The following is a 13,915-nucleotide window of genomic DNA, read 5'->3' on the forward strand; positions in this document are numbered from 1 at the left end:
CAGTTTAGCTTTTTCCATCTCCTCCTCCAGAGCTTCAAGTCTGCAGAGTAGCACTGAGCTTCATATATATATATATATATATATATATATATATATATATATATATATATATATATATATATATATATATATATATATATATATATATGTGATCTGCTACAGAGATGGGAGCCAAGCACAGCTCTCAGATCTTAAGGAATTAGTCAGTTAGTCCTGCCTCAGGTGAATACTAAACATGGAGGAGCAGCCTTTAGCTGCTATGCTGCTCGTAAATGGAACCAGCTGACTGAGAACATTAGAAGATACCCGAAATTAGGCACTTTTAAACCAAGACTTAAAACTTTCCTGTTTAGGCAGGCTTACAGCTCTGTTTAAGATACTCTTTTTACTCTGGAATAGCACTTTAGTTTTTTTTTTATTTTATTTTCTTCTTTTATTGCATCATTTTAAATGTTTGAATCATTTTAGTTGTGTTTTCTTTCATTGCCAAATCTAAGTAATCTAATTGTCTTTTGTGTATTTTCTTTAATTGCACTATTGTTTTAAATACCTTTTTTTATATACTTGCTCTTAATTTAACTGCTTTTTTCACTCCTTACAATACTTTGAATTGCCCTTGCGTATGAAAGTTGCTCTAAGAATAAACTTGTATTGGCTTGGCTTGTCATGTTACAAACCCTGTACTTTTGTGATTCACATGGAATATAAATGGTATACCCATATACAATACATAGCTTTTTTATGCAGAGGGAATGAGGGGAAAGCAGATTTGCTGATCAAATGGTAAAGGAAGGAAAAAGAGGAGTGAAAGGAAACACACACACACATTTTTCTTTTTCATTAGCACCTCCCAATGAAATGAATGTATTAGACCTGCAGGAAGTGAGGTTTTGAGCCAGCTGTTCTTTGATGTTAAAGGGGTATGTGATTTTCAGCCTAATCACTGCTTACCAGCTAAAATATTTCAGTTCCTCCTAAACATCTTGGATGGAGCTCCATCTGCTCCACAGCCCGATACCAAGGGGCTTTATAACCCTCTTTCTGGGCTTGGCCAGGGTCCTGGGGTTGTGTGTTTGAAGCCCATTTAGGGTCACTGTGAGGGGTTTGGTGTGTTCTCCCCATGTCTGAGTGGGTTTCCTCTAGGTGCCCCAGTTTCCACCCACAGTCCAAAAACCCATTGCTTGGTGGATTGGATTTTTATAAGGGTATATAGGTCTCACATTTCACAAGAAGGCTTAGCAGTGTTTCCACATTTAAAAAACTGCTACAGGGGCTCCAGAGTAGTACCACTGTCTAAGCGCTGACCCTTATTTGGTTGCCAGGTCAGTCTCCAGTGATGCCACAGTCATCCATGGCTAGGAGTCAGAGAGAACACAACTTTCCTTGCTTTCTCTCTCCCTCTGACCCCCGCCTCTTCCCCATCATTCAGTAGAGTGAAAGCCGACTTGACTGTCTGTTACGTAAAGTGCAACAACAGTGAAAAGAAAAAAGCAGCAAATACAATGAAATCGTTAATCGTGCGTTGGCAATGAACACGCACATACATCCACACCCGGAGCGATGGGCATCCAGCCATGGTGCCCAGGGAGAGCAGAATGCATTTGCCTTTTTATTTGAATCACCTTTTTTTCTTCTTTCATATACTTTCAAAACTGTTAGCCATCAGAACTTCACATAGGGAGTATGCCTTTTTCCTTTCTTATAAACGTTTGCATCTGTAAGCATTGAATGTACTGTAAATCTTTAAAATATTTGAGGAGTGAGGTGGGGGGTGATCATAAGAAATTTCAATCATTGTTTGGCATTCAACAGGTGTAAAAAAAAAATTATAAATTTCATGAATGTTACAGCAGATACGAGTGTTCTGACTTTGTGCAGTAACACCTTCAGAAGGCAGCATTGAGTATTGTTTGTTTAATTGTGATGGAGCCATGTCTGGTACCACAGTGTGTAACAGGATAATCTCAGTGGTTTAGTCCCTATCATGGAGTCTAGCTCAAATTTAATCACTAAATCTCAGAAGTGTCGAGCAGTAGTTGGTTGTGACCAGTAATAAACAAACACACAAACATGTGCTTTGAAACACTTTTTAAACAGAGTTTATGTCCCCGTTACTGAAAGACATAAGTGGGCTATTGTGCGTAGTACTTAAGCATTTATTATGAATGTGCTCACCTCTTGCATTTTTAAAGTCCTGATACTAGACACTGCAAACACTGTAACCACGGTTACATCCCAGAGACCTTCACTGCGGTTCTTCGCCTTAAAACTTGGAGCAAAGTTTTCCCTTCAATTGTAAATTAATCCAAACCAGACAGAACTGAAGCATGGCGAGGATGAATATGGTGGACCAGAGAGTTCTGAGGAGTCATTTAGCTGCAATTCAGGCCATGAGAGCGCTGATGGAGACGACTAGCGTGGTAAACAACTGGAGCTGTGTGTTCTTGTTGATTAGTTTTGGTTTTGTTTTTTTTTGTTTTGTTCTTATTTATTTTTCCCCATTTATTATAAGTAAAACTTATGCTTTGGCTTATCATTGTTAAGTCACATTGTTTAACAAGTGCTGATGGTTTGTCTGTTTTGCAGGGTGAAAAAAACAATGGATTTGACGTCCTCTACCATAACATGAAACATGGCCAGATATCCAGCAAGGAGCTTGCAGAGTTCATTAGAGAAAGGTATTAATTTGAGCTTATTCCAATGTTGGGAATGCACATGTATGTTTATTGTGGCTATCTGAACAAAACATGGGAAGGGAAAACATTTTGTGCTTGCAATTAGGGCTGGGTGCTATGGCCAAAATTTATATCATTGTATATTCAGATGATACAATATAATTTCAATATCGATAGGAACATTATAAAAGCCACAGAAAAACTGCCAGTAACAAACAAGAAACATGACATCACATATATACATTTCAAATATAGCCAAATATACATTTCTTGGCTTTGTGAATATTTGTCAAAGCTTAACATTTAATGTTAACTCACCACACATTTAACATTTTGGAAATTCACCAAAAGTATTGAGATATGGATTGTCCCTAGCACTCTCTAAGAAGAAACAAAGCAAGTGTCGGCGCCCTGCCTTGAAGAGTGAAACTTCTGGTGTAAAACTACAGCTCTGCAGAAAAAAAAAGAAAATACAAATATATGTAAACAAGTTTTAAGCTTATAGCACTGCAACATGTGATGATATAAGTAAGGATGTCCCGATCAAGTTGTTTTTTCCCTGATTCAGATCCAGGTCTATTAATATTGAGTATTTGCTGATATAGAGTCCCAATCTGATACTCAGAGTTTCCTAGATAGTACTGTTACACATTCATTCATTCATTCATTTTCTTTTCTGCTTCTCCAGTACTGTTACACAGTGCACATTTAAAGAACATTACTTTTATTAAAATCAGCCCAGTGTATCTGCTTGACACCAGACATCACACATTAAGAAAGAAACTGCCTGCATCAAAGCTGCGGCTTAATTTTTCTATAACAATGAAACTTAAATGTACTTTCTTTAAGACACCATGATAAAATAAGATATATTTTTTGATCACTGACCTGATTCTCTCAGCACAGCCACAAAACAAACTCCTGTAGGCGGGACTGTGACTCTGTTGGCAGCAGCACTAAACGATGGACAGCTAACTCTGGCTGCTGATTGGCTTAATAAAAGTGACAACCAATGAGAAGTGCATTCTCTATTTAGGAGTCGTGGAGTATCTGCCTCACCTCCGGCTGAGGGAGAGCAACATGTCTTAAACATTCCACATGAGTCCAAAATACAGCACGGCAATAAGTGTCCAAATATTGGACGGTTGGCGACTCTGATCACATGCCCTCACGCTCAAGTCAGATCACAACAACATTTACAAAGTGTGTTTCAGGAGGAGGAGGAGGAGGAAGTGAGAGCTTGCTGCCTAGAGAAGCAGTGTGTCTGACAGATCCGTAAAATAATGCTGTGATTCGGCTGTTTAGATATTCGCTCATTGGGTAGGTATTAATTTTTTAATTTTGAGATGCAGGTATTCGAAGCTCTGGTTAACTCCTGTACTGTGTGCCCTTAGCCACACATGGTATGAGCGAGTTTGAAAGCGCGTTAGCGGGTGCTGCGTCGGATGCAGATTTTCTAAACAACAAGCACCCCCCACAACGGACACACACACACACACACACACACAGTGAATATTTGAATATTCACAGAATTATGCAACCGAACCTCCAAAGCCCTAAAAGTGCTATTAGGGACAGCCCTAATCAGATAGAACTTTGCATCTAGGAAGCTTACCTTCATATATTTTTAATGTTAAATGTTTTGTAATGAATGGTACTGCCTAAAAAGTACCCTCCTTATTTATATTCATAAGCTGCGTTGCTCACTGAGGCTTTCAAAATCTTGCTTTCTCATAAATAAAGACTTAGAAATATTATATTCCAAATCATCAATAACAAAGTTAATAAATGTCCAGGAGGAATGTTTTGTTTATGCATATAATTCTCTGTGTAACACTAGGCTAGGCCAGGATTTCACAACTCTGATCCTGGATACACATTACCCTGCATATTTAGTTCCAATACACTTGATCCACCCAGTTATTAATTATTAACAACCCCTTATTAAGTCGAAGTGGGTGTAAAGCAGAGGAAGCACCAATATGTGAAAAAGGGGAATGAGCCTCCAAGTCTAGAAATGGGAAGCATTGAACTAGAGTAGTAGAAAGAGGGGATTTTCAAAGGTTGTATGACATATTTGCATTCTTGATATTGTAGTGAGAGAAAGAAAAGATGGAAATGATGTAAAATGAGGAATTCTGTCCGTCCAGTGAGTTTAAAGTGACAGAATGCTACATAATACAACACACAATATAATGAAGTCTCACACAGGCACTTTGTGTTTAATTTTAGCTTTGACAAAGGTGTGTCTTGAGGTAAAAAACTTTTGACACCACAGTCAGTGAAATGAAGGCCTGAGATTTCCATCTTGTGAGGTATCTGAGATACGCTGTTTCCTTCCACAAAAGCTCGTCTTACAATATGGTCTAAAACATTTGGGAATGAGGATCAATATTTTGAGATTCAAAATCAGAATCCATAACAAAGGAATGAAAATCAAGAGATTTTCTCAAAGACTATTTGTGTGTTTAACTTCCCATTTTGTACATTGCAGTCATTAATGCTAAGGTTTCCAGGTTTCTTTCTCTGTTATGGGTCTCTCTCTGACTTGTTTCTCCCTAGTGTTTTGACCTCATTTAAAGGGAATGTCTATAATTGTGGGGAAACGCAGCTCTAAGCTCAGAGTCTTTTAAGGTGGAAAGGTTTGTTTGAGGGAAAATAACAGCAGTTGTTTGTAAGTGGCTGAAGCTTAACTCGTCTGTAAGTTTTTATTCAATGTTTGAATTACCACAGGAACTCGTTTGTAACTCGAGTTGTTTAGTTTAGCACTTTTGGTAATTCGGTTAGCCGTCTCCTCAGTTTGGAGGAATTTCCACCTTAGATGATCTGAAACAGCTAAAATAAGTCAATATTACCCACATATGGACCAGTAATAAAGCAGTCCTCATTTCGGTTTGTGTTTCTCAATGTTTGGAGTTCTGTCCATTGTCTAAAACAATTCCAAATGCCTCTGCAATGAATAGAAAAAGAAAAACTAGCATAGCAGATGGAGCTTGTTTGGTTTTTCATTCATTTAAAGACACTGGGGCTTCGTAAACACATTATACAAGTTCCGAGCACACAAACAGATTTCAGGGCTAGTGAATGGTAAGGAAACATCATCTGAATTTTATAAAAAGTGTGAACTACGTGATTGATATACAGGGGTTGGACAATGAAACTGAAACACCTGGTTTTAGACAACAATAGTTTATTAGTATGGTGTAGGGCCTTCTTTTGCGGCCAGTACAGCATCAGTTTGTCTTGGGAATGACATATACAAGTCCTGCACAGTGGTCAGAGGGATTTTAAGTCATTCCTCTTGCAGGACAGTGGCCAGGTCACTGCGTGATGCTGGTGGAGGAAAATGTTTCCTGACTCGCTCCTCCAAAACACCCCAAAGTGGCTCAATAATATTTAGATCTGGTGACTGTGCAGGCCATGGGAGATGTTCAACTTCACTTTCATGTTCATCAAACCAATCTTTCACCAGTCTTGCTGTGTGTATTGGTGTATTGTCATCCTGATACACACCACCGCCTTCAGGATACAATGTTTGAACCATTGGATGCACATGGTCTTACTGGTGCAATGTGCAATTAATGACAATTTAGCCATGAATCTTCCCACACTAAAATGACAGGTGTCTCAGTTTCATTGTCTAACCCCTGTAGCTAGAGATGTAATCGGACACGTCAGCCCCAGTTGGTCTCTAGGCATACAATAGGTAACATTCAGCAAATGCAGGTAACCTTTGTGATACTGGTTTATATTTTAAAGGTAGTATTAATGGTTATGTTATTTAATAATCCACAATTCATGATGGAGGTAGCTAGATGGGAAAGCTGCTAACTGCTAGTGAGGGAAGAAATTCAGGGTGATATTTCTTTTCTGCTGGTTTAGTTTTGTCTGTCAGTGACTTGTTCAGCAGACAGTGATTGACTAGATTCTTCAACTTGAAGCAAACCTATAAAAGGCTTCTCTAACAGAGGCATGAATTTCATCACAGAAACATCAACTCCACCAGTACTTCCACAAGATGGCACCATGGTCCGTGTTAAATGTGAGCCCTCAGTAATATAGGTTTGGATTCAGAAATGTATCATTTTAAGCACCCTTAGTCAAATTACATGCAACTTACACGCAGCTGTATTTCCATATTAAATATAATAGCATCTCTATATTCATAACATTACACTGAATTCTGCATGCTGGATCGAATTTAAACAAAAGTCTTTTGCAAAAATCATGGCACTCTGCTTGTGTTTCTTGGTTTGTTTGTTTTACAGGTATGCTAGACTTAACCATTGCCCTGCATATTGTGTACCCACACACACACATGATCCACCTAATTATTAATAATAAATAAAGCGGAGAAAGTACAAGGACAACAAGCCTCCAAGACTAGTGGTCAGGATTGTGCCTTATATTTGTGATCCCTGTGGCACACACTTGAACTTTATTGTCCCTTAGAAATTCAAGAGTAACTAATTTAACCATGAGTGCTCACACTTTTGTCCAAGGCTGTGAGATTCAGCCAATACCCATCCCATAGTCAGTACAAGTCTGATGTCTTCTCTTGCACATTGCATTAAGTGTTCTCAATCCATTTGAAAGTACCAACCTGATTTAAAGTGGGGTTTGAGAAGGAATGAGAAAGAATGAGGAAAGACTTATGCTCCTTCTGGAAATGTACGTCAAAGGTGTTCTTAGAAAGCAGGCTGACTTTGAGTCATCCGGAGCTGATCAGTCATTTGCTGATCACATCGATAACCGTCTGGAACAAAATCAAAGCTGATGGGATTTTTCCAGATGTCACTCAGTCATTGTGCAGTTGTGGAGTCTCCTGATGATGTAATGAAAGTGCAGGATTTAATGGGTTAAATTACGTATATGAACATTTATTAATATGTATATACTTTATATTTTTTGCCTATCTCGCTGAATATATATTCATATAGTGAGGATTTCTTGCTCCCCCTGGCGGACAGTCAGAAATATGTGGCATATTAGGAAAAAGATATCAGTCGTGTTGTTTATATATTTCCATATATATATAATAAAACCCATGGGCTAGGTCTATTGTGGTGCTCTAAATGATATAAACATTGCTAATTAAAATAAATCAGTAAAAAATGATAGAAATAACTTTAAATACAATACAGCTTCAGTATATCATGATGTATATATTCAAATAATATTTATAGCTAGTTTGTGCTTCATATTAAACATGGAAATCTGCATGGCATTGTGTCATAAAGCTGGAAATTAATCTTTGGACTTTATATAGAATTGTATTGAATTTAAATGAATATAGTAATATTCCATATATTTATTCCATATGGTTTTTGGAAATAAAATCATAATATTATTTTTTGACACAGTAATGTATGTGCTGACCTCTTTGAAGCAAGCTTTCTTTGTAGCTCTGTTAATGTTTCATGAATGGCCTTACAATTTGTGTGTGTGTGTGTGTGTGTGTTGCTACTCTGCTGCTATTTTCATCCACAGACAAATAAATTATTCACTCATTCTCTGTACTGTGTTTGTGTTCTGTCACTGAGTGGAATCATAGCTGTTTGGGTGGTCTGAAACACACCATGAGAATAAAGGCATGTGTGTGGCACTGAATATTATTTTATGAAGCAACATTGTTTAATGCATTGTTTCTTGTCAATTCTTTTGATGTCTCCATCCTCAGCTGTTAATAACATTTAAAAAGAATCACCCTTTTGAAGTGTGTTTTGTGTCATTCTAAGTAGTAGGCTCTGAATGATTTTTCTTCTTTCTGAAGGTGAACTCTTACAAAGTTTTTGCTGTGTGTGCAGGGCTACCATCGAGGAGACTTACTCCAGATCCATGACCAAACTCGCCAAAACAGCCAGCAACTTCTCACAGCTGGGGTAAGTGTTTGTTTGTGTGTGTGCATGTGTTTGTTTTTCATATGGAGTATGTACATTTGTGCATAGTTGTATTTGTTCAGTTAAATCTATTGATGTTGTTTTTGCCTTTGTCAATAATCAGCAGAAGTTGGTAACTTTTATTGATGATTTTTATGTAATATACAGGGGTTAGACAATGAAACTGAAACACCTGGTTTTAGCCAACAATAATTTATTAGTATGGTGTAGGGCCTCCTTTTGCGGCCAATACAGCGTCAATTGGGAATGACATATACAAGTCCTGCACAGTGGTCAGAGGGATTTTAAGCCATACTTCTTGCAGGATAGTGGCCAGGTCACAACGTGATGCTGGTGGAGGAAAGCGTTTCCTGACTCGCTCCTCCAAAACAGCCCAAAGTGGCTCAATATTTAGATCTGGTGACTGTGCAGGCCATGGGAGATGTTCAACTTCACTTTCATGTTCATCAAACCAATCTTTCACCAGTCTTGCTGTGTGTATTGGTGCATTGTCGTCCTGATACACAGCACCACCTTCAGGACACAATGTTTGAACCATTGGATGCACATGGTCTTACTGGTGCATTGTGCAATTAATGAAGATTGGCCACCAGGCTGGTCCGATTTAGCCATGAAACCTCCCACACTAAAATGACAGGCGTTTCAGTTTCATTGTCCAACCCCTGTATGTTTCAGAGTCTGTTAGTGTATATGCATGTATAAACTGTGTATAGGCACAATTTCATTTTGTGTGGGAGGGAGGGAGAAAGAGAGGGAATGAATGATTGTGAGCTTGGATGTCATCCTGCATCTTCTCAAGGTAGTTAAAGCATGACCTCTCTTTTTCTTTTTCAGGACGTTTGCTCCAGTGTGGGACGTGTTTAAGGTGTCAACAGAAAAACTAGCTGCCTGTCACATGGAGCTGGTGCGCAAGCTTCAGGAACTCATTAAGGAAGTGCAGAAGTATGTGGACGAACAGGCCAAGGCACATAAGAAGGTACAGAATCATCTCTGCTCCTTTGGGTGCTGTCTGTTCTGTGGTGTTCATTTTGTCAGAAGCACGATGAGGTGCATATACATAGAATTCCTGGGCTGATATGAAATCGGATCATTTCTACATGCATCATATATGCAGTTCCACTCCTCCATCCAGTATTACAAGTAAATACCTTTTAAAAGCTGCTACTCCAGTGCACTAAGTGACATTCTATGTGAGATTCTACTCTCTGACTTGGAGGTAATCAAGCTGTTTATTGGCAACAGCACAAACCAGCAGTTTTTAAAGTTTTTAGCTATTTACTGTGTTGGAAGTAAGTACAGTAAACATATTCAAACACCATATCATAATGATAAGCAGCACAAGCTAGCATCAATGTAAAAAACAGTATTACAGTTATACTCAATGCAGCTGTCTACATCAGCCGCAGGTATCAGTGTTCGATGTGACACACAGCTGTTAACATATGCCCAGTTTTTATTTCTGACATTGTGCTGCGTTTACAGACAAGTTCTGTCAAGCAAAGCTAAGATTCTAGAGCACTTTTCTGATTGGTCAATAGTTAATTTACGGTGTTTTTCCACTACACGATACCTACTCAGCTTGGCCTGGATTTTTGCTTTTCCACTCGGCAAATCTGGCACCTGTTACGTGGAATATATCTTCGTTTAGTCCTTGCTCATGTGGTTTCCAAGAGAGGAGTAGGACTAAATGTGACGTGTAAACCTTACAGAGTGCTGATTGGCCAGAGAGACTTGTCAATATCAATTAAATATAGACATCCAGCACAAGCTAGCAGTTTGTAAAATCTCCAATTTACAGCAGTGATCACATTTTATTTTTATTTGACACACAACGTGCAGCTCGTAAATTACACGGTAGGCCTGCCATGGGACCTACTCACATATTTTGCTGTAAGGAAACAGTGTTAAATACCTTCACAATTTTGCCCAGTTTCCCCCCACCCCACTTTCTTTTTTTTTTTTCTTTTTCCTCTGTACTCATTGCTTAATATTCAGTCACCCTGAATCTATGCTTGTATATTATTTTTCAAAATATATTATGTTTCAAAAAGTAAGGTTAAGAGAACTACAGATTTACCACTTTTACATCTAATGTAACTAGTTTAAATATTAAATGTCTGTAAATAATACTGTTTATGAGGTTACATTTGAGCAGTTTCTACCTAATGGACATATGCAGTGGGAATGTGGGATTAGTTGCATTTTAAAAAACTTGTTTTGTTTTGTATTGAGGCTGTGATATTATTTGAGGCTTAGCTTTTATTTCTTTGTGGATTATCAGCTAATTTTTCATTTAAAAATAATGTGCTGCCTTTATTAAACAAATTCCAAGTTACAAACTGATTTGCATTTCCAGAGTGAATGGCAAGGCACACATGTTTTTACTCACTTCCAAGTAAGAATGGATCGTTATGCAACAATTTTGTTATGTCAATTCAAACATGTACTGATTCCTGAAATGTCAGCCATGTTTCTCCTGTTCTTGGCAGATTTGAGCCACTAGAGGCCAATCCCGAGCCAGAAACATGCCCAGAAAAGCAAATATATCATATTTGGGTATAAATACTGGATATAAGATAAAGCTGTATCTTTGTTTAATCCAGTTATATTCAGTTAATTGTTTACATATATTTGTAGCATTTTTTACAACAGACATTGAAAGGAATAAAACAGAAAAATGTACTGCATTGAGTCTGTGTGAAGTTAAAATTATGTGGACACCTGTTCATCCAGTAAACAACAGTTTCCCCTCTGCTGCAATAACAGCCTTTGTTCCTCTGGCAAGGCTTCAGGCTACATGTTGGAACGTGGTTATAAGGACCTGATGTCATACTTTAGGATCACAACACATCAAATAATGCGCCATCAGTTCAGAGAACACAGTTCCACTGCTCCACAGACCAAATGCTGGGGGCTTTATACTATGTCTGACACTTATAATTGGGCATGGTGACCTAAGTGGAGCTAAGCCACTACTTAGCCACGTGGACATCAGTCGTTTTATTCACCGCCCAGTTTAACTCAGAATAGTTGTGGAATGAGAGATGCAGCACTGATTTGTTTCTTTGTGAAAAGAGAACTCTGAAGTCTCTGGAGTCGGCTGTGTGCCGTGTGCGTGTAGCGAGTGGAGTGTTTTAAATCTTGACAGAGACAGCTCATATTAAATACATGAACCAGACTTAGCCAAGCGGCCTGCTCATACACTAAACATTGTCTTTGAATTACAGCTGTGTGTGTGTGTGAGAGAGAGAGATAGAGTGTTAGCTCGTGCGGTCTCTTTCAGCACCTCCAAACTCTTCACACACACTGTTTCTCACGCCTGCCTTAGTGTGTCACACACACATGCCTTATTTTTCACTTTCTCTCTCTCTCTCTCTCTCTCTCTCTCTCTTCTGTCTCCCTGTCTCTCTTTTTTCCCCTTTCTCCATTCCATTACTTTAATAAACGCAAATGTGTTTCTCCCGTTCTCCTTTTCCTACATATATACGCAATAATGTTTTTCTAATTTTCTTCTAATTTTAAAAGTCCTTGGGCACGACTCCTAACAAGACGGTTACCCAGGGCCGTCACTAGACATGAATGATTGGGGGACTAAGCTTTAACCAACTGTAAAATATACAGTCATAACATCAGGAAACAACATGTCTACCACTGTACAATAACATGAAATGACACTCTGGATAAGAGCTTCAGCCGAATTCCTTACATCTGCATGTAATTATATGCATAATTATGCTTTTGAATAATTTCTTTCAGTTACCTTGACATATGAGCATTTTAATGCTTTGTAAAACTCAATTAGTGTAGTCTCAGTATTGTCATTTATCTTAAAATATAATGGCAAAAACTAAATGTGAATGAGGAAGACAACCTACAAAGGTGAACAAGAAAGGAATATCGTTTAAAAACTCTGTGCATCAAGCCTGGTCTAAATAGACTGAGGATACCCTGGAAGGTATTATATTTTTATTATTATTTATTTATTGAAAATAATCACAAATGTGCTAGAGGAATTTATTTGTTATCCACTGTTACAGGATGTTCTTCATGTGGTTGTTTTTGGTGGAAGTGGCTTCTGGCCTTTTCTCTGTTGCCGTTTTCTACAAAGTTAACCTCTGCATGTTTAGAATTAATTTATTTTTCCTTTCACAATTCTAATACCCTAGAAGTGCTTTGTAACCTTCTTCCTGTATTTGTTTCTTCCTAATTGTGGACAGTTCTTAACTGGAATGGCATTGCTCCTCGTTGTATGGGGCAGGAGGGTAATTGACGTCTATGCAGAGAATTGCTGTTTATTTCAGACTCTTCTGTGAACATTTTAAATCACTTCAAATCACTATAATGCATGAGTAGCACTGCCAGATTCTCCATATGGTCAGTGTGGCTGAAATAAGATTGCAACCACTGCCACAGCCTGATTGATTGCAAAGTACTTTTTTTTTCCTTCTTAATTTTGGATAGTTTTATGTCTTGTTTTTAAAGGTTCTGTTTTTTTTCTTAACGTGAGTCCAACTCACAAAATAAAGTGGAATATATCTGCTTTATTCAAGCTAAAGTTTAAAGATGAATTATGTTATTTTGGAATTTGTGAGAGCCTCACTCAGTGTTCTGTGTCCAGAAAACTGGTCTCTCTTCTGTCCAAGAGATTTGAGCCTGGTTGTCTATGAGTAGAAATATCTGCACGATGGTGCCAAAATGGCTGTATTTTTTGTTTCCTTTACTCTGTCAACCTTAATTAATTTCTAATATAACTATATTACTCATCTTAGCATAATTTCACTTATGTTTTCCCTTAAGCTTTGCCCGTAAAGTTAATCTCAGCCCATTGTGGTTTTCTTGTCTTTTCCAGACTAAGGAAGAAGTGGCATCCACACTGGAAGCGGTGCAGAACATCCAGAGCGTCACTCAGGCCTTGCAGAAGAGCAAAGAGAACTACAACAGCAAGACCCTCGATCAGGAGCGCATACGGAAAGAAGGAGCCACACAGAGAGACCTTGACAAGGTACACACCAGGAGCTAGGGCCAAAAAGAAGCAAGTATTTTGATATCCGCTGAAAAATGGCCAGTGCTCGTAGACTCATATGCATAAGTCTGGTTAAATTAAATTGCTTGTGAATTAAAACAATGCAATATTTTAAATATTACATACAAATTTTTAACTACTTTTAATATAATTCATTTTGTAAACATGTTCATGTTGTCCCCTCCTGGCCAAGACTCTGAACTGCAGCTTTTGAAGCCCATTGGTTTAATATGACCTTGCACACTTGGTTCAAAGACACGGGAATTCAAACACACCCTCATAGACTGCATGTCCCCGGAGAGAGATTTACCTTTGCA

General features: G+C 38.2%; 1 protein-coding gene across 6 annotated transcripts in view; it reads left to right on the top strand.

The window, feature by feature from the left end:
* Positions 1-13,915, top strand: part of fcho2 (FCH and mu domain containing endocytic adaptor 2) — a 58,285-nt gene that overhangs the window by 13,513 nt on the left and 30,857 nt on the right. For all 6 annotated transcript variants that reach the window (XM_066658507.1, XM_066658505.1, XM_066658508.1 and 3 more), the window contains exons 2-5: positions 2,587-2,678; positions 8,483-8,557; positions 9,410-9,551; positions 13,425-13,577. In XM_066658507.1, the coding sequence (XP_066514604.1) occupies positions 2,587-2,678; positions 8,483-8,557; positions 9,410-9,551; positions 13,425-13,577 (462 nt within the window). The remainder of the gene's footprint in view (positions 1-2,586; positions 2,679-8,482; positions 8,558-9,409; positions 9,552-13,424; positions 13,578-13,915) is intronic.

Source organism: Hoplias malabaricus, chromosome 2 (genome assembly GCF_029633855.1).
Source record: "Hoplias malabaricus isolate fHopMal1 chromosome 2, fHopMal1.hap1, whole genome shotgun sequence".
NCBI lineage: Eukaryota > Metazoa > Chordata > Actinopteri > Characiformes > Erythrinidae > Hoplias > Hoplias malabaricus.